Source organism: Argopecten irradians, chromosome 5 (genome assembly GCF_041381155.1).
Source record: "Argopecten irradians isolate NY chromosome 5, Ai_NY, whole genome shotgun sequence".
Lineage (NCBI taxonomy): Eukaryota > Metazoa > Mollusca > Bivalvia > Pectinida > Pectinidae > Argopecten > Argopecten irradians.
The window spans coordinates 17,075,687-17,103,468 of record NC_091138.1 but is presented as its reverse complement, the minus strand read 5'-3'; the positions used below and the strand labels follow the sequence as shown (position 1 = coordinate 17,103,468).

The 27,782-nt window shown below is 34.7% G+C and overlaps 2 protein-coding genes across 5 annotated transcripts; one reads left to right on the top strand and one right to left on the bottom strand.

The window, feature by feature from the left end:
* Window positions 1-565: 565 nt before the first annotated feature.
* On the bottom strand, window positions 566-27,314 carry LOC138323039 (glutathione S-transferase GstA-like). 3 transcript variants are annotated; one of them, XM_069267363.1, is made up of 4 exons: window positions 27,196-27,314; window positions 2,992-3,217; window positions 1,819-2,001; window positions 566-1,135 (listed from the first exon to the last, which is right to left on the bottom strand). In XM_069267363.1, the coding sequence occupies exons 1-4, from the start codon at window positions 27,275-27,277 to the stop codon at window positions 961-963; spliced, it is 666 nt and encodes a 221-aa protein (XP_069123464.1). In that variant the 5' UTR covers window positions 27,278-27,314; the 3' UTR covers window positions 566-960. The 3 variants fall into 3 exon arrangements, with proteins under 3 accessions (XP_069123464.1, XP_069123463.1, XP_069123465.1); XM_069267362.1 differs by lacking the exon at window positions 27,196-27,314 and adding an exon at window positions 6,278-6,412; XM_069267364.1 differs by lacking the exon at window positions 27,196-27,314 and adding an exon at window positions 4,627-5,089.
* LOC138323038 (probable flavin-containing monoamine oxidase A) lies at window positions 6,497-24,151 on the top strand. 2 transcript variants are annotated; one of them, XM_069267359.1, is made up of 11 exons: window positions 6,497-6,632; window positions 7,815-7,902; window positions 8,379-8,553; window positions 9,663-9,786; window positions 10,137-10,294; window positions 11,215-11,304; window positions 21,114-21,201; window positions 21,351-21,451; window positions 22,140-22,319; window positions 22,684-22,871; window positions 23,278-24,151. In XM_069267359.1, exons 1-11 carry the CDS (start codon window positions 6,497-6,499, stop codon window positions 23,546-23,548), a joined length of 1,599 nt encoding a protein of 532 aa, XP_069123460.1. In that variant the 3' UTR covers window positions 23,549-24,151. The 2 variants fall into 2 exon arrangements, with proteins under 2 accessions (XP_069123460.1, XP_069123461.1); XM_069267360.1 differs by lacking the exon at window positions 6,497-6,632 and having other exon boundaries at window positions 8,358-8,553.
* Window positions 27,315-27,782: the final 468 nt, after the last annotated feature.

The following is a 27,782-nucleotide window of genomic DNA, read 5'->3' as shown; positions in this document are numbered from 1 at the left end:
CTGACTAAACCCATTGAATGACATTGCAGGGGAAGTCACTCTAATCGCTCTTCACTAGGACGTTGCTTTCGATGTCACAAGTCAGAAAGCGCCGGTAATTTTGGATTAAAATATTGCGTTTGACTATATAGACATCGTTTATATGCTTTTGCTTGGTTTGTGTGCGATTATGGATTTTCGGAGGACTGATGCGTGATTATGACTCTAGGAAAAAAGGTATAATATTGTGAAAAAATTAACTTTAATCGAGGTGGGGGTAAAAAATCCAATATGGCGACTGTCGTCCCTTTCTCTGTTTTATAGTAAATATCCCGATTTTTTAATAATTTTTCAAATCTCGTATTTTTTGAAAAAAATCACATGACTGTCATATATACTCATCAGTCCATCCTTCAAATACAAAAAAAAATGTATGACAACATACAACATCCATTTTCATTGAGTTGGCCCCCTGTGGTCTCATTGTGTGATATTGCCGACAACAGATTACAAATCTGATGGTTTGGTCCTTGTTAAGAGCCAGGGTTAAAAATATCCAAGCAGACGAAACAGAGGACGCAACATGTTAGAATTACATTTTATTGATAAAACGTAAATTAGTATCCAAGTTTACAAACTGTGTTTCTTCTAGTAGGCCTATTGCACATAAACAAACGTGAGATTGCTTGCAGAACTGCTTCATACTGGGTTGCGCTTTTTCGTTAGAATTTCATTAGCTCCTATACTAATTTTTGGATCAATATATCCTTCTTCATTGAAGATTAGTGAGGTAACAAGTTAATTACAATGTATGTACTGTGTCACTTTTCCTAAAGTTAGTGATATATAATGGTAAATATATATGCATTCTGGTATCACTTACAATGATCACACAGGATTTAGCAGATAACAGTCAGTAGTAGTCAGTTATATCCTCCTTTTTAAGTACAATGTACACCAAGTCCAGGGTTATTGGGATGACTATTGATATTGGGCCTGCAGCGGTTGTGTAGTGAATGCCTGCTTGAAGGCATCTCTACTTTTTAGACCGTCACGGTATCGGATGATTTCTGGCCAGTCATTAATAAGACACCCTTCTCTCATGACCGAGGCCCACCAAATGTTATACCCCATCACACAATCAGCGGCGGTGAATCTGGAATAAAATATAAATGTTTTTTTCAAGACCCATCCTCGATACTCCAGGGGCTACTTTCATTGACCTTATATCCACCCACTGACTGTCATAGAAAAACTGAAGGCTACAGAACATGCAGGTAAGGTGGCCCTTTGATGCATATTCAAAGAATCGTGGCTGTATGGCTTTGAACTTTGAAGTTGGGCGTCGTTCTCTCTGTAATTATCAAAGAAAGTCTTTGAAGGCCTAAATTTGGTCTTTTTTCTCCTGATCTACCACCAGTTTTGCTATGACAAAGTCCAGGGGTGGATATAACATCAGTTGATAGTAAAACCCCTGGAGTTTCGAGGATGTTCTAAGACATAGTCAGTATGATTGCTCTATTAAAGCTTGCACATTGAGTCAAAGACTTTTCCTACTTGAGGTCGATCATATAAAATGTCGATTGGCATCTTGTTCAAGCTCTTCCCAAATGGAAAATGGGATATTTTGACATCGATGCCATTTCTATTATCTATATATTATTTTAAAAATTAGTCAATGGCCTCAGATTTGAGCGTTTAAATGAAGCGTGTTCGAATGGTTACAACGATGTTTGGTTGTAATCAACTAAACGCGTTTATGAATTAACGAATGGTATACAGAATACGAAACCGTGTGATGTTGCTAACATATATGACGATGTCGTTATCAATACTCACTTGTCTCCACAAATGAAGGCTTTTCCTTTCAAGAAATTATTGAAGTACTCGGCAAAAACTTTGAACTTGTCCGCCATTTTCTGAGCAATGTCTTTGTCTTCCTGTTCAGGGCCCTTTAACATCCATTGTGTAAAAAGATGTTCCATCATTTCGTCAAGTGTGATACTGGCGTACATTATCCAGCTGTGGAGAAAGCATCACTCGTACACATAACAATGAACCATATGGGAGTGACTGAAAGACTATAAAGGACTACAGCAAAGGATTGTCAAAAGTAATTTATCTTGTAAAGGTTTTCGTCTTCCACATAATACAAACACATAAAGGATGTATCGCCTTCTTTCGAGTTCCATAAACAATGTAAACATAGATAAAAATGTACCCATACATCCACCAATGTAATGCCAATCGTCATCAAAGTGGAATAAACAATAAAAGGCTTTCCTTGGATTGGAAACCTCCAAAGGAACTTAGACATGGCCTTTATCAAACAACTCTAGCAACACTTAAACCAAACAAATATGGCCGATCTCAATTTAAAGAGGCTCCACCGCCGACAGAACATAAATGATATTCATCATTTGAACAATAATTGGTGTTTAATCGTGTATATATATGCCTAATTAAAAAAACGATACGAAATAATTTATTTCGCCTTTGGTGCATGGCAATCAGTACTTCATTCCATATAGGATACAGTGACACGGATTTTTTTCGGGATGCAAATAATCATTTTTCATATTTTTAACTTGAAGTAAAATTAAAAGCTAAAACTTTTCAATAGTGGCAATGGTGTAAAGTAAGTAACTTTTGTAACTGAAGAAAAATACTAAATCGTCTGCTCTTGTTTTTGATAGTGAAAAAATACCATTCGTCAGCGGTGGAGCATCTTTAATGAAGATCAAACTCTGCTCCCCAATCAAAGCATGGTATGTACTTGTAGTGAAGTAAAAATAATAAGTCTGACTTCAATTTTAATCTTTGATGGTTTTTCGCAGACGTAATTGCAATAACTGTAAAATGTATCCGATTTGAAGCCCCTCTTCCCCTGCCACGGCACATCGAAATAGTATTGACGTCACAACAAACAATGCTCAATCATGATCTAGTAGGACACTTGAATTTCAGAATGCCAATGGGAAGTCTATATTCTGTGTCATAACTAATACTTACTTGTAATATTCAGCTGTCCATTGTTTCTCGGGAAGAAGACGTCCGTAACGATCTGCCAGGTACAAACAGATAGCCCCTGACTCTATGATGGTCCGTCCGTCCTCCAGAACTAAGGCCGGTATTGTACCGTGTGGATGTACGTCTCTTTTGTAGGACTCAACCTTTTCTTTGTCAGGGTCCTGGGGGAACATTTCTACCGTTTTCATATTGTTCATAATCCCCATCTCTAAAACAAAGACAAAACGAAAATATAAATTAGTTTATATATAAAGTAAGAAACCTCTCGCATGTATAAAATATTCTAATGTCACATGTATTGTGTTGCTCATAATGAAACAACTAATGCACAAAACAACAAGCATTTTCTCCACCATCCAGCACAACAGACGTGACTATATATATCATCACATTAACCAGTGCATTGGAAAACTATTCCAAAATAGACATCAACACCTTAAATCCACAGGGACCTGGCACGATTTTTTTAACTAACAGTATACATATATATATATTATAGTATCAAGGGTATGAACTCGGCGGTCGAGAAAAACGAACCTATTTTCTTAAAACCGTGATTATTTTAATAAATGGGTTCTATACAACATTGAAGGATATCTTACCTTAAAGAGAAATAATTTATCTTTCCATTGAGTGCTTGATGAACAAAATTGGCCAAGTATTGAAGTAAATGAACATGGCGGTGACTGTTGAAGTAAGTGAGCTACACGATGTTTAAATGGAGTTTCTACAAAGTACGGGTCATGACACCTCCAAAGGAGATTGTGGATGAACACAGTTATGGGTACTGTTTACCACCACAAGCGTAGATTTTGTGATTTTGGCTTGGTTTTTGAGGTTCCCATTAGAGCCGAGACGACATTTCGACCGGACAGGGAAATGTCTACCTAGCATATTTTTAGCAAATTTCCCGATTCATCAAGCCATAACTTCGTCAATACTTGGCCAATTTTGTTCATCAAGCACTCAATGGAAAGATAAATTATTTCTCTTTAAGGTAAGATATCCGTCAATGTTGTATAGAACCCATTTATTAAAATAATCACGGTTTTAAGAAAATAGGTTCGTTTTTCTCGACCGCCGAGTTCATACCCTTGATACTATAATATATATATGTATACTATATTGGTTAAATTTTTTCGTGCCAGGTCCCTGTGCTTAAATCCATCTCCAATTCAGTGCCCCTGGCAAAAGACTTCCTGCAAAAGAAAGTAACTTTAGCAAATGTTGGTACTCCACAGTTTCCGAAATATTTAATATTAAAGACCCACCAAGCATAGGAAGTATGCTTTCTACCCCTCCAAGATATTTATCATGGTAAAACAAAATGAATATGATCGTCTAGAAGTACTGGGAAACGTGTATCACCAGCAAACTCAATCATTGACTCCGCAAGCAGACAGTATATTTCTCCCCTGAAATCGTTTCTGAGATTGAGTTCATTTTTGCGCAGAATGTGTTTTGCACTCCACCGACAACACATGGGCATTATGTGAAATATGCCAGAAACTAAGAGCAATGGTCTGTGAAAACCCCCACTTTATATACCCTGTGTTGGGTAGTTTGTAATTACTTAGTGAACAGGTTTGAACTGCGTATCATACTTACGATAATTACCATTACATTAAAGGTATATGCTTATCCGTTAAACCCGTCCAAACAATAGTTGTTGATAAGACTTTCTGTGTGATACTCTGAATTTGACTATTTGACAGGGTGTTCTTTAACTAGAAAGACGAGATGGTCTACAGAACAGAAAACGGTCGTCAAGCGGCGATTTCGAATTCCAACTGAAGTTTGTTACCCCCATTTTATTTCTTTAAAATTGTCGAAAGGGTCTCTTCGCAAATAGGACTCAATTAGTTCTTCATTCAACATAGTCATGTCAGGATAGGGCACCAAGTAGCAAGGTCGACGGGAATCTTAGTTTTGACAGTTGAAGTTTGCCACTGCTACTTCTGAGAAAGATGTGCAGGGATATTTTACGAAAACGTAGACCATTATACTGCTCCGTTTTTATCATTATTATGTATATTCATTTTGAAAGAAAATGAGAATATGAAAACCAAAGAAGTTATTCTTTGTTCACGTGACCATGATACATGTATATCATCCAGCTGATGTCGCAAAGATCTGGGATATCCTGTTAGACTTTAGGGTACCTTGCCCACAGGACAGAACCAAAGCACCTCTTGTTGGAGGTAATACTCATTGTAAAAATATGCTTCCTCTCGAAATTAGGCAGATGCAGCAGTGTCAGTCATTGTCATTTGTCTTTTTATTTATATCCCAACTGCAACGCTTACATCCTGAAGATCCCACCGCTGCCACCAATTAAACTGATGGTGCTACGGGATTCGTCACCAAGTCACTTGATGCAGGTAACATTCAAAAAATCTACTTTCTGTCGATATTCGGCAGATACAGCATTGTCAGTCTTTGTCATTGTTAATATCCTCGCTTCAATGGTCAATACATCCTAAATATCCCACCGCTGCCACCGAACTTGTGGCGTGTAAGAGGTTCGTCACCAAGTCACTTCGTGTGGCCTTAGCGACGCTTGTTACAAAGTGTATCAGGCTGGCACTGAAGGATGGACCGGGTCTATTTTCACTTTCTTGTTATGACCAGAAGATATCTACTTTCACTTTCCCTTACACCTCCAAGCATTGAACAGACGAGAAGCACATACAAAGTAAAATCCATAATTCAATCGTCTGAAAAAAATGCATATGGGGGGGAAAATCCTGTGTGGCATATGCTAAAATTTACATACTAGTATGGTGGATTTTGTAATAGCAAGTACATGTATACTGCATCTATGTCATGATAAATGACCTTTTATATGATTAATTACCTTCAAGTATAATTTACTTTTCATTATTTCCCCGTTCTTTCAAAATTTCAATAGACACACAGTATAAAAGTTATTTTAAGTCTATATGCTATGGTGTAGGCAAGGTTGTGTAGACCTATAATATTTGATATATGTAACATGTTACATGTGTAAGTGTATGTGTTGTACCAAGGATTCATATACGTCCTTGGTTGTACTTGTACATGTAGGTCATGTTACAAAAAAATAAATATCGGTTTGAAATATAATATAGAACTAGGGAAATAACTCTTTCATATTGTCAACTCAATGTGTACATATACAGGTAGACTTTAAAGAAGCAGTGTCTTTATAATCTTACTTGTGACCCACATCTCCATTTGGGTCGGAACTATATTTAGTGTATGTTTTTTTCGCACTTCACCGAATTACCTTTAGCTAGCCAGATGCACCTCTGAGACCTGTAATCTGGATACATGTACAATGTCATCTGCTGCATGTCATCTGTCTTTTCAGTTTGATCCATTTTCTCCGTTTTGTTCGTTGTCTGGTTGTCTGCTGTGATCGTTTAGACGATAAAATTCACAAGGTCGTCCTTGATCCTAGTCTAAAGCTGTAGTACACCAGAGTTTACCAGTTTATTCTGGTGATATGGATGAGCCGAGCGGTCCGAGTAGTCTAGATGTGGACGTAGTGGTAGTTGGTGGGGGACTGTCCGGGCTGACTACAGCTTATCATCTACACAGAAAAGACCCTGGCCTCAGAGTTATAGTCTTGGAAGCCAAAGGTAGAAAAGATAACACTATATTCAGCTAGCATTACCTTATGTACATGTACCATCAACTCAGGGACTTGACACAAAATTCCATTTCCATACACACAGAGACTTGACACAATACAACATACATGTATGTAAGGACTTGACACAGTACCCCATATATGTACAGGGAATTAAAATTGACATGTTCATTTTCATACTACCGTATTCGACCCAATAAGCGCCCAGTGCGTTTACAAAATTGAAACAATGAAAAGGTGCTAAGAAGACGCTATTACTGCAAATCTATACTGTTTTGTGTAGTTTTGGTCTATATTTATGCTTGGGCAATTGAAATTGAGGCATCAAAAAGGGGAAGGGGCGCTTATAGGGACATGGGCGCTTAAGCATAGGGTTGAATACGATATATCCAATATGCACAGATTTTCCACAATATCCCACATGCACAGGGACTTGGCACAATACCCCATTTCTTCAGGGACATGACACACTATCCACTTATGTCTGTAATATAATTTTGCACTATATCCCAAATGCACAGGGACTAGACACATTTTTACATTAACACAGGGACAAAACACAATAACCCACATGCACAGAGACTTGAGTCACTTTACACAATGTCTCATATGCACATGAACTTGACAGTGTCCCATTTGCACAGGGACTTGACATAATAATTCCAACTACACAGGGACCTGATAAAATATACTATCTCCACAGTGAGTTCACATAATGTCCTATCTCTACAGTGACTGACACTATTACACCTACACAATGATTCAATACAATATCCCATATACTCAAGGACTTGCAAGTTGATGCAATGGTCATTCTGCACAAGGACTTCACACAATAATATCACATATATACACAGGCTCTTGACACAATGCCCCATCTGCACATGGACTTGACAGTATCACATCTACATGGAACATGGAAGCAGACAAAAGATATTTCTTTCATTTGACCGATAAATGTTCAATTTTCCAGTTTCCAGATTCAAGAAGATCCATCCAGGATAATATTTTGTTCTAGGTTAATTGATAATTTTTAGTACCTTTCAAAGACATCCTTTTTCAGAAGCTTTTTATGAAAACTTTTTAAAGCATTAATAGCTGTGAAAATATATATTCACATATATTTCAATGAATAAGTTGCATGTTATAAATATTTAAATTTTCATCACAGATCGTGTTGGTGGAAGAACGCTCACAGTTGAGTTAGACCATGGAGGCAATAAAGACCATTGGGACCTTGGAGGGCAATGGGTCGGCAGGTATGATGACAGCATTGTATTTATAGTAGGGTTTAGATCATAAATACCGTAGATATGGTGTTTAAGGTAAAAAAGACAAGTTACTACTCCTTTGGTTTATATCAAAACTATTGTGACCTTGGCTAATTACATTTGGTGGCAGCGAATAGGTCTAGCATTCTGTTGGATCTTCTCAGACACCATGGAAGCTTTGGAGACATAGCTTTCCGGTGAGAGACATGGGTGGGTAGTGAAATAGATAGCATCTGTAGTCATGGTAGTTGTGCAGATGAGTGTTATGTTTGTGTATTGTAGTGAACCAACGTCGCGTGATTCTCTCAACGGCTCTTGGATGGGTGACCACTCCAATGGTTCAAACCCTAGCCTTTGCATGTTATAAAGTATGAAATAACTGTTATGCATGCATAAAATGAGAAATGTAATTCTAACGTTTATATATATATAATAAATTAAAGTTTTTTGTGATGTGAATCCAGGTGTCAGCCCCATATCACCCAGCTGTTGGACGAGTTGGGTCTGAAGACTTACCCACAGTACATACAGGGGCGGAAGTTCATGCAGCTGGGAGGAGATGCAGTGACTAGTTACACTTCTGATATACCATCTTTATCTGGACTAGCTCTCATTGACCTACAGTGCATGATAAATAGGGTAAACTAACCATGCATGAAAAATTATGTGAGAATTATATTAGATTGGATGACAATAAAAAAAAAAGTCTGAAAGGGAATTCACTATCAGTTGTGTTAGAAGTACTATACAGGTTAAATGAAAATAATAGAATCTTACATTGGTTTGTCAGGTGGACTAATAGAATCTTTTCCAACCTAGAGGGTGTGACAACAAATTAAATCACAACCCGAGGAGTAGTTCATGAACGTCCAACCAAGGCTTTCCGAGGGTTGGATATTCAGGAATTCTCCTGAGGGTTGTGATTTTGTTGACACACCCTCATAGGTAGGGAATGATTCTTTTTCTCCCACATACAAAAGAAAGAGAAGAGATAATACCCTAAACAGAAGCATTTTCACCGTGACATGAACACGGTTCCATCGTCTGCAAGTCAATATTGATGAAATCATCGAAAATGCACGACATTGTCTTCATTGATGAAATCATCGAAAATGCACGACATTGTCTTCAGGTTCAAAAGGTTAGCACGCGCAATCTGTCATACCCTAAGGGTTGACAAAGAAATCTCCCACGGCTAAAAACGGTGACAAATCAGTTAATGGTGGGAGAAAGGGATATCTCAACAAATGATGTCATCTTCAAGCATGTGTCACTGTGATCTATCTTTTCCCTACTTTGGTAGAAGACAGAGTTATATTATCCTTAGCAACCACATGATAACCTTGTCAAGTATGGGAGAGATCAATATAAATGATATTTTAGAAAGTGTTTGTTAATCATGTATCTAGTTGAACTTTGTCAACTCAGACTTAATTGACTCCAAGACCAAATTTGATTTTAATTACAAAGATGTAGTGTGTTCTATTGGTCTTAACTTCAAAATACATTATTTCACATTACATGTAAATCATACTGTGCAGATGGAGGAAATTTCACATACTGTGCAGATAGAGCAAATTATACCATTATCTCACCAACTTTAAGATAACCATGTTTTACTGCAATATATGCAAGTGAAAAAAAAGAACGTAGAAATACCAAGAAGTCAAAGCTTCCGGTTGAATTGTAAGGGCTGTCTGGGATTTCTTGTTACAAGGTTTTACTGATGGTGATGATTTTGTGTCAAGATAGAAAAGCTGAGGAAGCTGGTGGACGTCAGTGATCCGTACGACTGTCAACGTCACAAATACGCTGCTGAGTTGGATGGTATGTCACTGGACAGCTTCATGAGGAAGTACATGTGGACTAAGAGTGAGTATTACTGCTAGGTATATGGAGGTGATAAATTGGCTAAAAATAAAATTATTAAAATATAATATGCTTGATGGGCACTTTTAAATGTGTATCTAGTCCATTAAGAAATGTATCTTCCTCATTAGACAATAGCTATTGTACGTGTTAATGATTATGTTGTGACGAAAAAAAAAAATCATCATAAACCCAGGTCCCTGCTGTACCTATAAACTAATTAAGAGCTGACCTACCTCTTCTGAAAAACTAACAAAACATTGTTTAATGGATTTTGCACAGATTATTACACTTTTTACTATTAAAGTACTGATCAGGAAAGAATAAATTATGTGTGTATAATTATTATTTAGGTGCTATGGAATGTATTGATGCTGCCAACAGAACCATGTTAGGAGTAGAGGCGTCCCAGGTCTCTGTCCTGTTCTATCTGATGTACGTGTCCGCTGCCGGGGGTATTCAACCCTTAGTAGAGGCATCCGAAAACACAGGACAGGAGTCAAAAATCAATGTAAGTTATGGTATTGATCTGAAGTATTTATTTCACATATTTATTGATACAGTTTCCATTCTTATTGTCAGTCTAATCTAATTGATCTGGATTTAATTAGATTCTTACTAGAAACTTATTTAGAAATCATCCTTTTGTGATTAAAAAATGGTCGTCTTAGCAGTCGTAAAAGTGCATTCAAACTACCCCTTAACTCAATAAGTACATGTATAATTTACCATTCTGGTGGTGACAGGTCTTTATACTGTGTTTAACATACAAATGAAGTTGGACTTAGTGGCTATATCTACATGACTGATGTCCAGTTAATAACGAGAGTTGAGATGAGACAGGTGCTTGTCTCTGTAATCCTGATATCATTTATATCTTGTACACCAACCATTATCATAAACATGATCCGTGTAGACAGGTTAACTGATAACAGTTCACAAAGGTCACTGCAGAGATCTGCCTTTCTATCAGAGTTACCTCCCTTTCACAAATGAATATTTTGCAGCAAAAATGTGCCAGATAACGGAATATCTGGTGTGAATGAAATCATTTTAATCAAAGGTCACTGTGTTGTCCAATTAAAGGCCAACTGTGTCAACCAATAAAATAAAGATAAAAATTGTATTTCAGTTTGTGGTATATAGATGCAAATGAAATTACAATAATGGAAGATGTTTAAAAATAGTGTATAATTTTTATCCATCTAAGTTACAACACATTAAGACCCCAAAAAACTTTGACTATGTGTTAAATTGACATTAAAAACTTCATTATAGACAAGCTATATCATTGATAATGTAATATTTTTCTTGTATTATATTGTTTACTTAATTAAATATTTTCACTGTTAAAATACCCTTTTAATGTATGGTATTTATTCCAAACACAAAATGTAAACTATTTGATATTTACTATTATATTCCTGACAGGGAGGGTCACAACAGATATCAAAGATGTTGGTGGAGAAGATTGGGAACAGTAATGTGTTACTGGAGCACCCTGTTGATGCCATTACACAGGTAAGGATTGGTAGTCTGGTCAGTGTCCAGTCCTGTTACACAGATATAACTGCACAATATAAGAAGTCCGAGTGGTTAAAATGTCTCGACATATTATCACAAGCCTTCCATCTCTGGGTTGTGAGTTCAAATCCATGTGGGGCAATATGTTTCCAGGTAGTGATCGCATGATTGTTTTTTTTTTCTACAGGAACTCCGGCTCGTCTCAACAAATAAACTTTACATGGCTTTACCCTGGCTGTTAATCGGACATAAAACTGATAAAACCCAAACACCGCTCAATATGAAATACATTTTTGTTGTGAAGTACTTAGTTACTGTTGAGTGTATATAAGTTGTTTTGGTTTGTTCTGTGAGTGTATATCAGTTGTTTTGTTTGTTCTGTGAGTGTATATCAGTTGTTTTGGTTTGGTTCTGTGAGTGTAGTTGTTTTGGTTTGTTCTGTGAGTGTATATCAGTTGTTTTGTTTTGGTGTCTGTTGAGTGTATATCAGTTGTTTTGGTTTAGTTTCTGTTGAGTGTATATCAGTTGTTTTGGTTTAGTGTCTGTTGAGTGTATATCAGTTGTTTTGGTTTAGTTTCTGTTGAGTGTATATCAGTTGTTTTGGTTTAGTTTCTGTTGAGTGTATATCAGTTGTTTTGGTTTAGTTTCTGTTGAGTGTATATCAGTTGTTTTGGTTTGGTTTCTGTTGAGTGTATATCAGTTGTTTTGGTTTAGTTTCTGTTGAGTGTATATCAGTTGTTTTGGTTTGGTGTCTGTTGAGTGTATATCAGTTGTTTTGGTTTGGTTTCTGTTGAGTGTATATCAGTTGTTTTGGTTTGGTTTCTGTTGAGTGTATATCAGTTGTTTTGGTTTGGTTTCTGTTGAGTGTATATCAGTTGTTTTGGTTTGGTTTCTGTTGAGTGTATATCAGTTGTTTTGGTTTAGTGTCTGTTGAGTGTATATCAGTTGTTTTGGTTTAGTTTCTGTTGAGTGTATATCAGTTGTTTTGGTTTGGTGTCTGTTGAGTGTATATCAGTTGTTTTGGTTTAGTTTCTGTTGAGTGTATATCAGTTGTTTTGGTTTGGTTTCTGTTGAGTGTATATCAGTTGTTTTGGTTTAGTTTCTGTTGAGTGTATATCAGTTGTTTTGGTTTAGTTTCTGTTGAGTGTATATCAGTTGTTTTGGTTTAGTTTCTGTTGAGTGTATATCAGTTGTTTTGGTTTGGTTTCTGTTGAGTGTATATCAGTTGTTTTGGTTTAGTGTCTGTTGAGTGTATATCAGTTGTTTTGGTTTAGTTTCTGTTGAGTGTATATCAGTTGTTTTGGTTTAGTTTCTGTTGAGTGTATATCAGTTGTTTTTGTTTGGTGTCTGTTGAGTGTATATCAGTTGTTTTGGTTTAGTTTCTGTTGAGTGTATATCAGTTGTTTTGGTTTAGTGTCTGTTGAGTGTATATCAGTTGTTTTGGTTTAGTTTCTGTTGAGTGTATATCAGTTGTTTTGGTTTGGTGTCTGTTGAGTGTATATCAGTTGTTTTGGTTTAGTTTCTGTTGAGTGTATATCAGTTGTTTTGGTTTAGTTCTGTTGAGTGTTATCAGTTGTTTTGGTTTTGTTTCTGTTGAGTGTTATCAGTTGTTTTGGTTTAGTTTCTGTTGAGTGTATATCAGTTGTTTTGGTTTAGTTTCTGTTGAGTGTATATCAGTTGTTTTGGTTTAGTTTCTGTTGAGTGTATATCAGTTGTTTTGGTTTAGTTTCTGTTGAGTGTATATCAGTTGTTTTGGTTTATTCTGTGGTTTATCAGTTGTTTTGTTTGTGTATATATCAGTTGTTTTGGTTTAGTTCTGTTGAGTGTATATCAGTTGTTTTGGTTTAGTTTCTGTTGAGTGTATATCAGTTGTTTTGGTTTAGTGTCTGTTGAGTGTATATCAGTTGTTTTGGTTTAGTTTCTGTTGAGTGTATATCAGTTGTTTTGGTTTAGTGTCTGTTGAGTGTATATCAGTTGTTTTGGTTTAGTGTCTGTTGAGTGTATATCAGTTGTTTTGGTTTAGTTTCTGTTGAGTGTATATCAGTTGTTTTGGTTTAGTTTCTGTTGAGTGTATATCAGTTGTTTTGGTTTGGTTTCTGTTGAGTGTATATCAGTTGTTTTGGTTTAGTGTCGGTTGAGTGTATATCAGTTGTTTTGGTTTGGTTTCTGTTGAGTGTATATCAGTTGGTTTGGTTTAGTGTCTGTTGAGTGTATATCAGTTGTTTTGGTTTAGTTTCTGTGGAGTGTATATCAGTTGTTTTGGTTTAGTTTCTGTTGAGTGTATATCAGTTGTTTTGGTTTAGTTTCTGTTGAGTGTATATCAGTTGTTTTGGTTTGGTTTCTGTTGAGTGTATATCAGTTGTTTTGGTTTAGTTTCTGTTGAGTGTATATCAGTTGTTTTGGTTTGGTGTCTGTTGAGTGTATATCAGTTGTTTTGGTTTAGTTTCTGTTGAGTGTATATATCAGTTGTTTTGGTTTAGTTTCTGTTGAGTGTATATCAGTTGTTTTGGTTTAGTTCTGTTGAGTGTATATCAGTTGTTTTGGTTTGGTTTCTGTTGAGTGTATATATCAGTTGTTTTGGTTTGGTTTCTGTTGAGTGTATATCAGTTGTTTTGGTTTAGTTTCTGTTGAGTGTATATCAGTTGTTTTGGTTTAGTTTCTGTTGAGTGTATATCAGTTGTTTTGGTTTAGTGTCTGTTGAGTGTATATCAGTTGTTTTGGTTTAGTGTTTCTGTTGAGTGTATATATCAGTTGTTTTGGTTTGTGTTGTGAGTGTATATATCAGTTGTTTTGGTTTAGTTTCTGTTGTGAGTGTATATCAGTTGTTTTGGTTTAGTGTCTGTTGAGTGTATATCAGTTGTTTTGGTTTGGTTTCTATTGAGTTTATATCAGTTGTTTTGGTTTGGATTCTGTTGAGTGTATATCAGTTGTTTTGGTTTAGTTTCTGTTGGGTGTATATCAGTTGTTTTGGTTTAGTTTCTGTTGAGTGTATATCAGTTGTTTTGGTTTAGTTTCTGTTGAGTGTATATCAGTTGTTTTGGTTTAGTGTCTGTTGAGTGTATATCAGTTGTTTTGGTTTAGTGTCTGTTGAGTGTATATCAGTTGTTTTGGTTTAGTGTCTGTTGAGTGTATATCAGTTGTTTTGGTTTAGTGTCTGTTGAGTGTATATCAGTTGTTTTGGTTTAGTTTCTGTTGAGTGTATATCAGTTGTTTTGGTTTAGTTTCTGTTGAGTGTATATCAGTTGTTTTGGTTTAGTTTCTGTTGAGTGTATATCAGTTGTTTTGGTTTGGTGTCTGTTGGATGTATATCAGTTGTTTTGGTTTAGTTTCTGTTGGGTGTATATCAGTTGTTTTGGTTTAGTGTCTGTTGAGTGTATATCAGTTGTTTTGGTTTGGTTTCTGTTGAGTGTATATCAGTTGTTTTGGTTTGGTTTCTGTTGAGTGTATATCAGTTGTTTTGGTTTAGTGTCTGTTGAGTGTATATCAGTTGTTTTGGTTTAGTTTCTGTTGAGTGTATATCAGTTGTTTTGGTTTAGTGTCTGTTGAGTGTATATCAGTTGTTTTGGTTTAGTTTCTGTTGAGTGTATATCAGTTGTTTTGGTTTAGTGTCTGTAGAGTGTATATCAGTTGTTTTGGTTTAGTGTCTGTTGAGTGTATATCAGTTGTTTTGGTTTGGTTTCTGTTGAGTGTATATCAGTTGTTTTGGTTTAGTGTCTGTTGAGTGTATATCAGTTGTTTTGGTTTAGTTTCTGTTGAGTGTATATCAGTTGTTTTGGTTTAGTGTCTGTTGAGTGTATATCAGTTGTTTTGGTTTAGTTTCTGTTGAGTGTATATCAGTTGTTTTGGTTTAGTTTCTGTTGAGTGTATATCAGTTGTTTTGGTTTAGTTTCTGTTGAGTGTATATCAGTTGTTTTGGTTTAGTTTCTGTTGAGTGTATATCAGTTGTTTTGGTTTGTTTCTGTTGAGTGTATATCAGTTGTTTTGGTTTAGTCTGTGTTTTCTTGTTTTGTTGTTCTGTGAGTGTATATCAGTTGTTTTGGTTTAGTTTCTGTTGAGTGTATATCAGTTGTTTTGGTTTAGTGTCTGTTGAGTGTATATCAGTTGTTTTGGTTTGGTTTCTGTTGAGTGTATATCAGTTGTTTTGGTTTAGTTTCTGTTGAGTGTATATCAGTTGTTTTGGTTTAGTTTCTGTTGAGTGTATATCAGTTGTTTTGGTTTAGTTTCTGTTGAGTGTATATCAGTTGTTTTGGTTTGGTTTCTGTTGAGTGTATATCAGTTGTTTTGGTTTGGTTTCTGTTGAGTGTATATCAGTTGTTTTGGTTTAGTGTCTGTTGAGTGTATATCAGTTGTTTTGGTTTAGTTTCTGTTGAGTGTATATCAGTTGTTTTGGTTTGGTGTCTGTTGAGTGTATATCAGTTGTTTTGGTTTAGTTTCTGTTGAGTGTATATCAGTTGTTTTGGTTTAGTTTCTGTTGAGTGTATATCAGTTGTTTTGGTTTGGTGTCTGTTGGATGTATATCAGTTGTTTTGGTTTAGTTTCTGTTGAGTGTATATCAGTTGTTTTGGTTTGGTGTCTGTTGAGTGTATATCAGTTGTTTTGGTTTAGTGTCTGTTGAGTGTATATCAGTTGTTTTGGTTTAGTTTCTGTTGAGTGTATATCAGTTGTTTTGGTTTGGTGTCTGTTGAGTGTATATCAGTTGTTTTGGTTTAGTTTCTGTTGAGTGTATATCAGTTGTTTTGGTTTGGTGTCTGTTGAGTGTATATCAGTTGTTTTGGTTTAGTTTCTGTTGAGTGTATATCAGTTGTTTTGGTTTAGTGTCTGTTGAGTGTATATCAGTTGTTTTGGTTTAGTTTCTGTTGAGTGTATATCAGTTGTTTTGGTTTAGTTTCTGTTGAGTGTATATCAGTTGTTTTGGTTTGGTTTCTGTTGAGTGTATATCAGTTGTTTTGGTTTGGTTTCTGTTGAGTGTATATCAGTTGTTTTGGTTTAGTTTCTGTTGAGTGTATATCAGTTGTTTTGGTTTAGTTTCTGTTGAGTGTATATCAGTTGTTTTGGTTTAGTGTCTGTTGAGTGTATATCAGTTGTTTTGGTTTAGTTTCTGTTGAGTGTATATCAGTTGTTTTGGTTTGGTTTCTGTTGAGTGTATATCAGTTGTTTTGGTTTAGTTTCTGTTGAGTGTATATCAGTTGTTTTGGTTTAGTTTCTGTTGAGTGTATATCAGTTGTTTTGGTTTGGTTTCTGTTGAGTGTATATCAGTTGTTTTGGTTTAGTTTCTGTTGAGTGTATATCAGTTGTTTTGGTTTAGTTTCTGTTGAGTGTATATCAGTTGTTTTGGTTTAGTTTCTGTTGAGTGTATATCAGTTGTTTTGGTTTAGTGTCTGTTGAGTGTATATCAGTTGTTTTGGTTTAGTTTCTGTGGAGTGTATATCAGTTGTTTTGGTTTGGTTTCTGTTGAGTGTATATCAGTTGTTTTGGTTTAGTTTCTGTTGAGTGTATATCAGTTGTTTTGGTTTGGTTTCTGTTGAGTGTATATCAGTTGTTTTGGTTTAGTTTCTGTTGAGTGTATATCAGTTGTTTTGGTTTGTTCTGTTGAGTGTATATCATTGTTTTGGTTTAGTGTTGTGTATATCAGTTGTTTTGGTTTAGTTTCTGTTGAGTGTATATCAGTTGTTTTGGTTTGTTTCTGTTGAGTGTATATCAGTTGTTTTGGTTTGGTTTCTGTTTGGTGTATATCAGTTGTTTTGGTTTTGTTTCTGTTGAGTGTATATCAGTTGTTTTGGTTTAGTTTCTGTTGAGTGTATATCAGTTGTTTTGGTTTGGTGTCTGTTGAGTGTATATCAGTTGTTTTGGTTTAGTTTCTGTTGAGTGTATATCAGTTGTTTTGGTTTAGTTTCTGTTGAGTGTATATCAGTTGTTTTGGTTTAGTTTCTGTTGAGTGTATATCAGTTGTTTTGGTTTAGTTTCTGTTGGATGTATATCAGTTGTTTTGGTTTAGTTTCTGTTGAGTGTATATCAGTTGTTTTGGTTTAGTTTCTGTTGAGTGTATATCAGTTGTTTTGGTTTAGTTTCTGTTGAGTGGTGTATATCAGTTGTTTTGGTTTGGTTTCTGTTGAGTGTATATCAGTTGTTTTGGTTTAGTTTCTGTTGAGTGTATATCAGTTGTTTTGGTTTAGTTTCTGTTGAGTGTATATCAGTTGTTTTGGTTTGGTTTCTGTTGAGTGTATATCAGTTGTTTTGGTTTGGTTTCTGTTGAGTGTATATCAGTTGTTTTGGTTTAGTTTCTGTTGGATGTATATCAGTTGTTTTGGTTTAGTTTCTGTTGAGTGTATATCAGTTGTTTTGGTTTAGTTTCTGTTGAGTGTATATCAGTTGTTTTGGTTTAGTTTCTGTTGAGTGTATATCAGTTGTTTTGGTTTAGTTTCTGTTGAGTGTATATCAGTTGTTTTGGTTTAGTTTCTGTTGAGTGTATATATCAGTTGTTTTGGTTTAGTGTCTGTTGAGTGTATATCAGTTGTTTTGGTTTGGTTTCTGTTGAGTGTATATCAGTTGTTTTGGTTTGGTTCTGTTGAGTGTATATCAGTTGTTTTGGTTTAGTTTCTGTTGAGTGTATATCAGTTGTTTTGTGGTTTGTGTTTTGTTTGAGTGTATATCAGTTGTTTTGGTTTAGTTTTCTTTGAGTGTATATCAGTTGTTTTGGTTTGGTTTCTGTTGAGTGTATATCAGTTGTTTTGGTTTAGTTTCTGTTGAGTGTATATCAGTTGTTTTGGTTTAGTTTCTGTTGAGTGTATATCAGTTGTTTTGGTTTAGTTTCTGTTGAGTGTATATCAGTTGTTTTGGTTTAGTTTCTGTTGAGTGTATATCAGTTGTTTTGGTTTGGTTTCTGTTGAGTGTATATCAGTTGTTTTGGTTTGTTTCTGTTGAGTGTATATCAGTTGTTTTGGTTTGGTTTCTGTTGAGTGTATATCAGTTGTTTTGGTTTAGTGTCTGTTGAGTGTATATCAGTTGTTTTGGTTTAGTTTCTGTGGAGTGTATATCAGTTGTTTTGGTTTGGTTTCTGTTGAGTGTATATCAGTTGTTTTGGTTTAGTTTCTGTTGAGTGTATATCAGTTGTTTTGGTTTGGTTTCTGTTGAGTGTATATCAGTTGTTTTGGTTTGGTTTCTGTTGAGTGTATATCAGTTGTTTTGGTTTAGTTTCTGTTGAGTGTATATCAGTTGTTTTGGTTTGGTTTCTGTTGAGTGTATATCAGTTGTTTTGGTTTGGTTTCTGTTGAGTGTATATCAGTTGTTTTGGTTTGGTTTCTGTTGAGTGTATATCAGTTGTTTTGGTTTAGTTTCTGTTGAGTGTATATCAGTTGTTTTGGTTTGGTTTCTGTTGAGTGTATATCAGTTGTTTTGGTTTAGTTTCTGTTGAGTGTATATCAGTTGTTTTGGTTTAGTTTCTGTTGAGTGTATATCAGTTGTTTTGGTTTAGTTTCTGTTGAGTGTATATCAGTTGTTTTGGTTTAGTTTCTGTTGAGTGTATATCAGTTGTTTTGGTTTGGTTTCTGTTGAGTGTATATCAGTTGTTTTGGTTTAGTTTCTGTTGAGTGTATATCAGTTGTTTTGGTTTAGTTTCTGTTGAGTGTATATCAGTTGTTTGGTTTTGGTTTGTTGAGTTCTGTTGTTTGTTAGTGTATATCAGTTGTTTTGGTTTAGTTTCTGTTGAGTGTATATCAGTTGTTTTGGTTTGTTTCTGTTGAGTGTATATCAGTTGTTTTGGTTTGGTGTCTGTTGAGTGTATATCAGTTGTTTTGGTTTAGTTTCTGTGGAGTGTATATCAGTTGTTTTGGTTTGGTGTCTGTTGAGTGTATATCAGTTGTTTTGGTTTAGTTTCTGTTGAGTGTATATCAGTTGTTTTGGTTTAGTGTCTGTTGAGTGTATATCAGTTGTTTTGGTTTAGTTTCTGTTGAGTGTATATCAGTTGTTTTGGTTTAGTTTCTGTTGAGTGTATATCAGTTGTTTTGGTTTAGTTTCTGTTGAGTGTATATCAGTTGTTTTTTTGGTTTGGTTTCTGTTGAGTGTATATCAGTTGTTTTGTTTAGTTTCTGTTGAGTGTATATCAGTTGTTTTGGTTTAGTTTCTGTTGAGTGTATATCAGTTGTTTTGGTTTAGTTTCTGTTGAGTGTATATCAGTTGTTTTTTGGTTGAGTTTATCAGTTGTTTGGTTTGTTTCTGTTGAGTGTATATCAGTTGTTTTGGTTTAGTTTCTGTTGAGTGTATATCAGTTGTTTTGGTTTGGTTTCTGTTGAGTGTATATCAGTTGTTTTGGTTTGGTTTCTGTTGAGTGTATATCAGTTGTTTTGGTTTAGTTTCTGTTGAGTGTATATCAGTTGTTTTGGTTTGGTTTCTGTTGAGTGTATATCAGTTGTTTTGGTTTAGTGTCTGTTGAGTGTATATCAGTTGTTTTGGTTTAGTTTTTGTGAGGTATATCAGTTTTTTGGTTTGGTTTCTGTGAGTGTATATCAGTTGTTTTGGTTTAGTTTCTGTTGAGTGTATATCAGTTGTTTTGGTTTAGTTTCTGTGAGTGTATATCAGTTGTTTTGGTTTGTTCTGTTGAGTGTATATCAGTTGTTTTGGTTTGTTTCTGTTGAGTGTATATCAGTTGTTTTGGTTTGGTTTCTGTTGAGTGTATATCAGTTGTTTTGGTTTGTTTCTGTGAGTTTACAGTGTTTTGTTGTTTGTTGGTGTATATCAGTTTTTTGGTTTGTTCTGTGAGTGTATATCAGTTGTTTTGGTTTAGTTTCTGTTGGTGTATATCAGTTGTTTTGGTTTGTTTCTGTTGAGTGTATATCAGTTGTTTTGGTTTAGTTTCTGTTGAGTGTATATCAGTTGTTTTGGTTTAGTTTCTGTTGAGTGTATATCAGTTGTTTTGGTTTAGTTTCTGTTGAGTGTATATCAGTTGTTTTGGTTTAGTTTCTGTAGAGTGTATGATCAGCTGTTAGTACCTGGCTAGAATCAATATACATACCCAGCCTACTATATCTTTTGGCTTGGTACGAAATAGTACCTAAGTGTCCTAGTGGAGCACTGCCTCAGAAAACCACTTGGGCACAATTTTCTGTGTTGTTCTGTAGGTTTTCAATTATTTTATGCATGTATCTGCATTTATAATATATTGTTTTTGTCCAAAAGAACCATAACAAATATTCTTAACATCTACCATACCGCTCACAAGAAACCAAGTTCACAAACTGTAGACTTTCTGTATAATTTACCTTCGAAAAGACCTTCATATGTATATGTAAAAAATATTGTCTCGCTGTGAATTTGATATTTTATACAGTTCGGTTTTATTGATTAGTAGGTAAATGATATAAAACCAGTATGATAAAATGCATAAAAACATTTGAACAATGGTTTGCATAATCATTACTTTGCTCCATTAGCAGTAATAGGCACCAATTGTAGCTCTAAAGACGACACCATTTTCTGTCTTAAGTAAAACATTGCAGCTAGTCCCTGGAAACTGCCCCACACAGAATTTGAACTTGTGACCTAGAGGTGGTGGGCTTGTGGTTATATGTCTGGACATCTTAACGAGTCTGTTACCATCAGTTCAGAGTTAATGATTTATCCAGAACAGCCGACTGGCTCTGAGCATTTGACCTCAAGGTTATAGTCACATAAAACAGAATTTCAATGTAACATTCCTTATTCTATATAATGACTACCTAAATTAAACATGTATTTAAATTATCACAATGTATGAAAAATTGATTTAACTTGTGTCATATGTATATATATAAGTCTGGTTTGATATATTTCAGGAGGAAAATAGAGTTCTAATCACCTGTAAAAATGGTGTCAAGGTGACAGCAAAGAGGGTTGTCATAGCAACTCCACCACAACTAACAGGTATAAATCATATTCTAATTAAAAAGTTTCGAGTTTGTTTGTAATTTTGATGTATGACTACATAAAGTATTTCCAAAGTTATCAATATATATAACAAATATGACCGAAGAATAGGTTGGTTATGCTGAGATTCGGTTTTGTTTTTTTAGGTAAAATAACATTCATTCCACCATTACCGCCTGAAAAACAACAAATAATGAAGAGAATGCCAATGGGAGACATAATCAAAGTGATAGTAACCTACAGGGAGGTAAGAGGTTAATTTACTAATTACTAACCTCTTAGTGTCAACTACCCAGTATCCTGATTTTAATTACTTAAAAAAAAACTTCTATATTTCCTTATCATTAGAGCTATAAGTTCTCCCTAATGAAATTGTGTATCATACATCACTTTTGTACTACATGATGACTTGAGGCTAACATCAAGGAAAAATTTTCCATATTCTTCCGACAATAAGTCCTCCTACCTTAGAAATAAATGTTGAGATTTTAAAGGGAGGGGTCTTATGACCAAATGTAGTCAAGACAACATCTACTTTGCTTCTCAGTAGAATTTCCTACTTTGGAGTATTGTTGAATATATTTGTAAAGGATTACATAAGGTGTAAGCATTCTCTCTTACATAAAGTTTTACAATTGTAATTTCAATTCATCAAAAAAGAAAAAAAAATATCATGATCGAATACAGATAAGAAAGAAAAAGAAATCTACCAAAATCTTCTACCAAACAAAAAGATTGAAAAAAAACATTAACTTTTGTGATACTTGGACAGTATTATTCAATCTGTATGTTTCAAGTATTTCAGTTCTGGCTAACAAAGTAACTGAAATTCTAATTTTAATTATGATAAAGTATACAATAAGAGCTTATAATCTTGAACTTTTGGTAATAATTATGATAAAGTATACAATTAGAGCTTATAATCTGTCTGACAGGCCTTCTGGAGATCAGCTGGTCACTCTGGAGAGGTAGTGACCGATGGTGGAGCTACACGAGTGTCCGGATGTGACCGAGGTCCCTTGTGTGTTGTGTATGATAACACGTCCAGCAAAGGAAGTCCTGCACTTGTGGCCTTTATAGGTGGCAAAGCAGCTGTCCAGTGGCGTAAACATCAGGTAGTTAAATTAAAAAAAAAAAAAATCCTGTGGTACCAAGTTTAGGTTAGATTTAGGTAGCAATAAAAGGCTGTCACCTCATGATGCAACTTGCTGTTAGAATAGCTGTGTCTAGGAGTTATGACCCCTTGTCTGTAGAAATGCTTTATCGAATGGAAATAAATGTTGTTGCTAAAAGTATATCCCTTAATAGATCAAATGAATACCAAGCAAGATTTACCTTGATTTATGTGATATAATGTAAAAATGTAACATGCACTGGCATCCAGAATATCAGTTTTATTACTGAATTAATGAAATCCTTTCTCATTAATAACAAAACATGTATAAAATGTAAAATGTAATTAATACAGTTGTTTTGCAGGCGTCAGAGAGAAAATCTGCAGTATTAAAGTCCATGTCTGAGTTTTTTGGCCCAGATGTGTGGACCTGTGTTGACTATATAGAGAAGGACTGGGGCCTAGAGCCCTACATTGAGGGGGCACCCACTAGCTCAGCAGCCCCTGGAGCCATGGCTTATCTTGTCAAGGGGCTCCGACATCCCTACCTCATGTAAGTATTGCATTGTATCTATAAAATCTATCAGTACAATGGCTTCAGAGATCAAAATCAAAAACATGGAAATTGGTAAAACATTTGTAATGGTTATGAGCTGATGATTCAATTCATTTATTAAACCCTACGACTAATCATATTTCAGTTTACATCTTTCAGTACCATGGGTGAAAAGATGACTTGAAGGTCAAAAGTTTATGATACATGTGGGCTTTGGGAATGGACAAAGGTTTTCATACCATAATATAATAGCTCCTTAATAGAATTGGCATAGTAGTTTGTATTCTTTGAAATCGAAAAAGAAAGACGTCAGTAAAAATCCTTTACTTACAAGAGTAATCTTGGTCAGAATTGTCTGTTCTTTGTTAAAAATAATGTTAACATCAATTAAATCTCTCTGTAGGTTACACTTTGCTGGGACAGAGACAGCAACAGTGTGGTGTGGTTTTATGAACGGAGCTGTACAAGCAGGACTTCGGGCTGCTAACGAGGTCCTATACCATCTCCGACCCCAGTTAGTGTCAGCATTGGAACTCTCCGACACAGTGTATGGTCCAATCAAACCAAAACGGCCAGTGTCAAAGAGAAAGCGACGTAAGAAAGCACTCAAGTGGACCATAGGACTAGTGATTATAATTGGAGGTGTGTGGTACTTCAGGAAAAAATTCAGGTGATGATTTGATTGTTTGTCCTAAAGAATCATCCATCATTTACCATTGCCTTAATATTTCTGAGCTTGTAATTAATTCTGTGACATTTATTGACAATAAGAGTATGTGAGATACACCTGTATCAGTCTGGGGATAGAATGTACAGGGACTTGTAATGAAGAAGAGAGGAGTCTGCTGTGTACATGTTTATATACTGTCGGATAAAAGGACAATGGCACCAACACAATGACTGAATGAAGCATACCTGTCTTTAAAAAAGTCACTAGTATTCCATTGTATATGGTTGAATATGTACATATTTACTACCAGTATAGTGTCAAAAAAAATTTCTAATAAATATTCGATGGAATATGCATAACAAGTCCTTATGCTACAGTGTACATGTACAAGGCCTGAAAACATCATAAACATTCAGTGGTGGTGCAACATTGACAAACATTCCTACATAAACAACGCATTACCAAATGAAAAAGAGTATTTCATTTGAGCTTTAAACTAATCGTACCAATACCCATCCCATATGTATGCCAATGCTTTTTATTTGAATTTTTTTACATTCCATGATATCTATTCTATTACATTCATAAATTGTATCTTTGGACCGTGGGTTCAAAAGTTGAAAACAGGTTTTTTATTGCATTTATTGCAATACATTAGTTTTGAGATACCAAAACGACATAAGTGAAGTCTGATTACCATCGTTCAGTGCCACCTTCTTGTGACGTCATATTTATACTTGTACTCGGTACACATTCTTTGGTATAAACCTGTATTAATTATAATTAGGGTAAAGCCTATTGTGATTAAGATATTTATGAATCTTTTGATTTACATTTTGTTTAAACTTTTGCTATGCTGAATAGTGGTAATACTGCAATCATTATTTTAGAAATGTATTTTTTTTTGGTATATTTTATATTGTAATCAACCAATTTAGCATTTAAATGATCAGCAGCTTTTACAGAATTATATTTGTTTGGAACTGCATGTATGTATAAGAATAAGATTTGAAATATATGTAACAAAAAATTGATAAATGTGTTTATGGTAAATGTCAACAATTACATTGTATATCATAATTATACAGTGTGTTACAATGTTTTTGCGTATGTAATATTTTCCTTTTGAAAATCTGAATGATTTATATAATTAATGAGTTAATCAAAATTCAGGCGAGACGTTGGTATAATAATGTTTCAGTTGTGCCATATTACCTGAAATCAGTATTATAGTAAATGTAGGTCAAACATGATGGCCTTATTAAAATGGTGTCAAAATATTTTGTTTGTTCATTTTATGCAACACTTTGGTAAGATTTTCGTCTATTCTGCTGTGTAAATTAAGTATAAAATACAAATTGACAAGATCTTAAGAGCATTACTAGCAATTGAAAAACAATGTCTGTTTAATTTTGTTTCACTATTCCAAAAGAAATTGTTTGAGCCATATACAGACTTTATGTTGTAATGAAGAAACTGTTACTGAGACCACGGTTTGGTTATAAGATGGTAGGTGCAACATGTAGATAACTATTGGTGAAGATTTCACGACAGCACAGAGGCCTGGCATGAAACTTTTAACCAATAGTTATATTATAGTATCATATATATAAACTGTTTGTTGAAAAATTCGTGCCAGGTCCCTGTGTGTATAAGAATATGAAAACTGGATAAGTTTGGATACAAGCAGATAAAACAAAAAAAAAACAGTAACTAGAAGGAGGAGGATAATCAAAGCTCTTTACAGTCAGAAGGAAAGAATAAAAGCAACTGGCAATGTTGACTGATGGTCCAAAAACAGTAAAGGATCTGATTGATACAGAGGCACTACAAGGAATTCAAATAGTTCAACAACAAACGAAAGAGTATATTTTATGTGGGGAACAGACTTGCCATAGAAGATGAAGGTTACCTGCAATAGTATACAACATGTAAACAACGTATTTTAATTGAATAGTGGTAATGGATAATAAATAAATGGCATACATATTTCTAATAAATAGCGTAAAGCTATATCTAGGAGGCTGAAAAAGGTATGAAATTCTTAGATTAAGAAAAATAATATCATATACCACAAACTTTTTATTGTTAGCTGAAGTGCTTTTAGTAGAGGTGAAACCCGGGAAAGAAGATCGACAGGAAAAATAGTTGACACTTTTCAGTAATTGGTCAGAGAAATGTGGATAGTAAGATTTCAAATAAAATAACCATGCAGAATAAAACAGAGATGATGATGAAATATATGAAAAGAATTAACAATGTAATGAAAATGGATACTTCTTGTTATGCTTTGCACTAGCATGTCACCCTGAGAGAGGGAAACGATAGACCTGTGGTGAGAACTACGGAACAGGGAAATACAGTAAGTAAGTACAATGTATTGACAAGCGAAGCAGGCAGGGACCTACAGGAAGAATAAATATATATAGACACAGGATGGAAGGTGAGATGAGGTCAGTTAAGTATAATCAGTCTGTCTAGAATATAATATATAAGTTTTAAACTTCAACTAGAAGCCTTCCATCTCGTGCTTTAGCAAAGGTGTTCTACGTTATTTGTACAAAAGGACCATTGCCATACAGCGGGTCGACATACCGTACAGCCGGTCATTTTTGTGGGGATTACATTTGCGCGATTTCTTGTGACATTACTATGATTGATCCACGATTCTTAAAGGCAGATCGCGAAAATTTAAAACGGTACCGCGGGAATAACCGGCTACACGGTATCAATAATGATTGTATTAAATCTCAAGACAATCTGTAGCTAATGCTGATTATATATATATATATATATACTTTAGTATGACATTGTCCTTTCAATGAAACAAAATAAGAAGAAAAAAAATGTTTTCCCGAGCGCTTTCGCAGCTATCGCTGCTCTTCAGGGGATGTTGTTTATTTGTTTAAGCGTTAATGTCACCGATAAACAACATCCACTGTAGTGTTGCGAAAGCGCTCGGGAAAACAGATTTAGTTCGATATTTGTTCTTCCACACACACTCACACTGATCCCCCCCTACACACACACACACACCCACCCTCCCTCTCTCTCGCCCTCACACACACATACATACAATATATATAAAAAAATATCTCGTCTGCTAAACTTTCAGAAAACACGTCTTCAATTACGTGTTTGTTTTGTAAGTTTAGGAGAAAAGATTCACATATCAGCATAACTGGTATTTTATTAGTGATTTATGTAGACTTCTTTAGATATTTTACCATTTTTATAGCTGTTGAGAGATTCAAACTCTTTTAGAGATGAAACATAAATCAATATAAAAAGTGTAGGCGTACATGCTTTCAGACAATATTCAATGGATCTTTCCCCTATTGAAAAAAGAGTTTAACCTTTTTTGAAGAACAAAAAGATAAGACTCGGATGAAGTCAATAAGAAATTCATAGATGAAATCGCCAAATGCCAAATACCTTTTAACTCATTTATGGATATAAAGCACATGAATATGGAAAATCGAAACAATAAACTTCGATTCAAATCTTGATGTTTTATGAAACATGCAGGTTTTATTTACTATTTACGAACCATAAAGATTTTTTCATGTAGTAAATGGGTTTATAATAAAAAAATTCCAAGAGGACTCATTTTACCTAATGATTTACAATATCCGTTTAGAATATACTTACTTTTATTAACGGCGTGGTGAGATTCTCCGTGAGACCCCTGGTCATGACTCCATATTCTCAATAATGAAAACCTTCCTCTCATAATTTGCTTTTTTTTCGAAAACACTCTCTGAATCAAAATAAATGTATTTCATTATTGTATACGTATAAAATGACGGTTGGTTGCAACATGTTCGATCTGACCCCAGTTTCTCAAAACAAAGTAAAAAAACTGACTTAAGTTTTTTAATAAAAACATTGCATAAGTTACCAGACCCTAATTTCTCATAAAAAAGCACTGATTGAAGTCAAAGCTTCAAGTTTTTATTCATTATGTAAAAGAATTGACTTATAATTAAAGACCGCTTTTTGGGTCTAAATTTGTTTTGATAAATCGGGGCCATAGTACATAAAACTCAAGTCTTAAGAGCTGATTAACAATTTATTTTAAAAGTTACCCCTGAAACTTTACTATGACATGTCAGAAATGGATAAGGAAACGCAATGACAAACCCCGATATGTCTATCCCAAGTTTGGTGTAAGTATTGATTTAAATGTTATGCGAAGAACTTTATAATACTAATCAGCAATATTTCTAGCACTTTAG

Bases quoted from the DNA above. Each gene is read 5' to 3' on its own strand.
- LOC138323038 (XM_069267359.1), top strand. From the start codon at position 6,497: ATGGATGAGCCGAGCGGTCCGAGTAGTCTAGATGTGGACGTAGTGGTA. The intron at 6,633-7,814 runs GTAGAAAAGATA...TTTTCATCACAG, and splicing joins TATAGTCTTGGAAGCCAAAG to ATCGTGTTGGTGGAAGAACG. The intron at 22,320-22,683 runs GTAGTTAAATTA...GTTGTTTTGCAG, and splicing joins TCCAGTGGCGTAAACATCAG to GCGTCAGAGAGAAAATCTGC.
- LOC138323039 (XM_069267362.1), bottom strand. From the start codon at position 6,371: ATGGATCAAACTGAAAAGACAGATGACATGCAGCAGATGACATTGTAC. The intron at 2,002-2,991 runs GTAAGTATTAGT...CTTTCTCCACAG, and splicing joins TGGACAGCTGAATATTACAA to CTGGATAATGTACGCCAGTA. The intron at 1,136-1,818 runs GTGAGTATTGAT...ATTTTATTCCAG, and splicing joins GCCTTCATTTGTGGAGACAA to ATTCACCGCCGCTGATTGTG.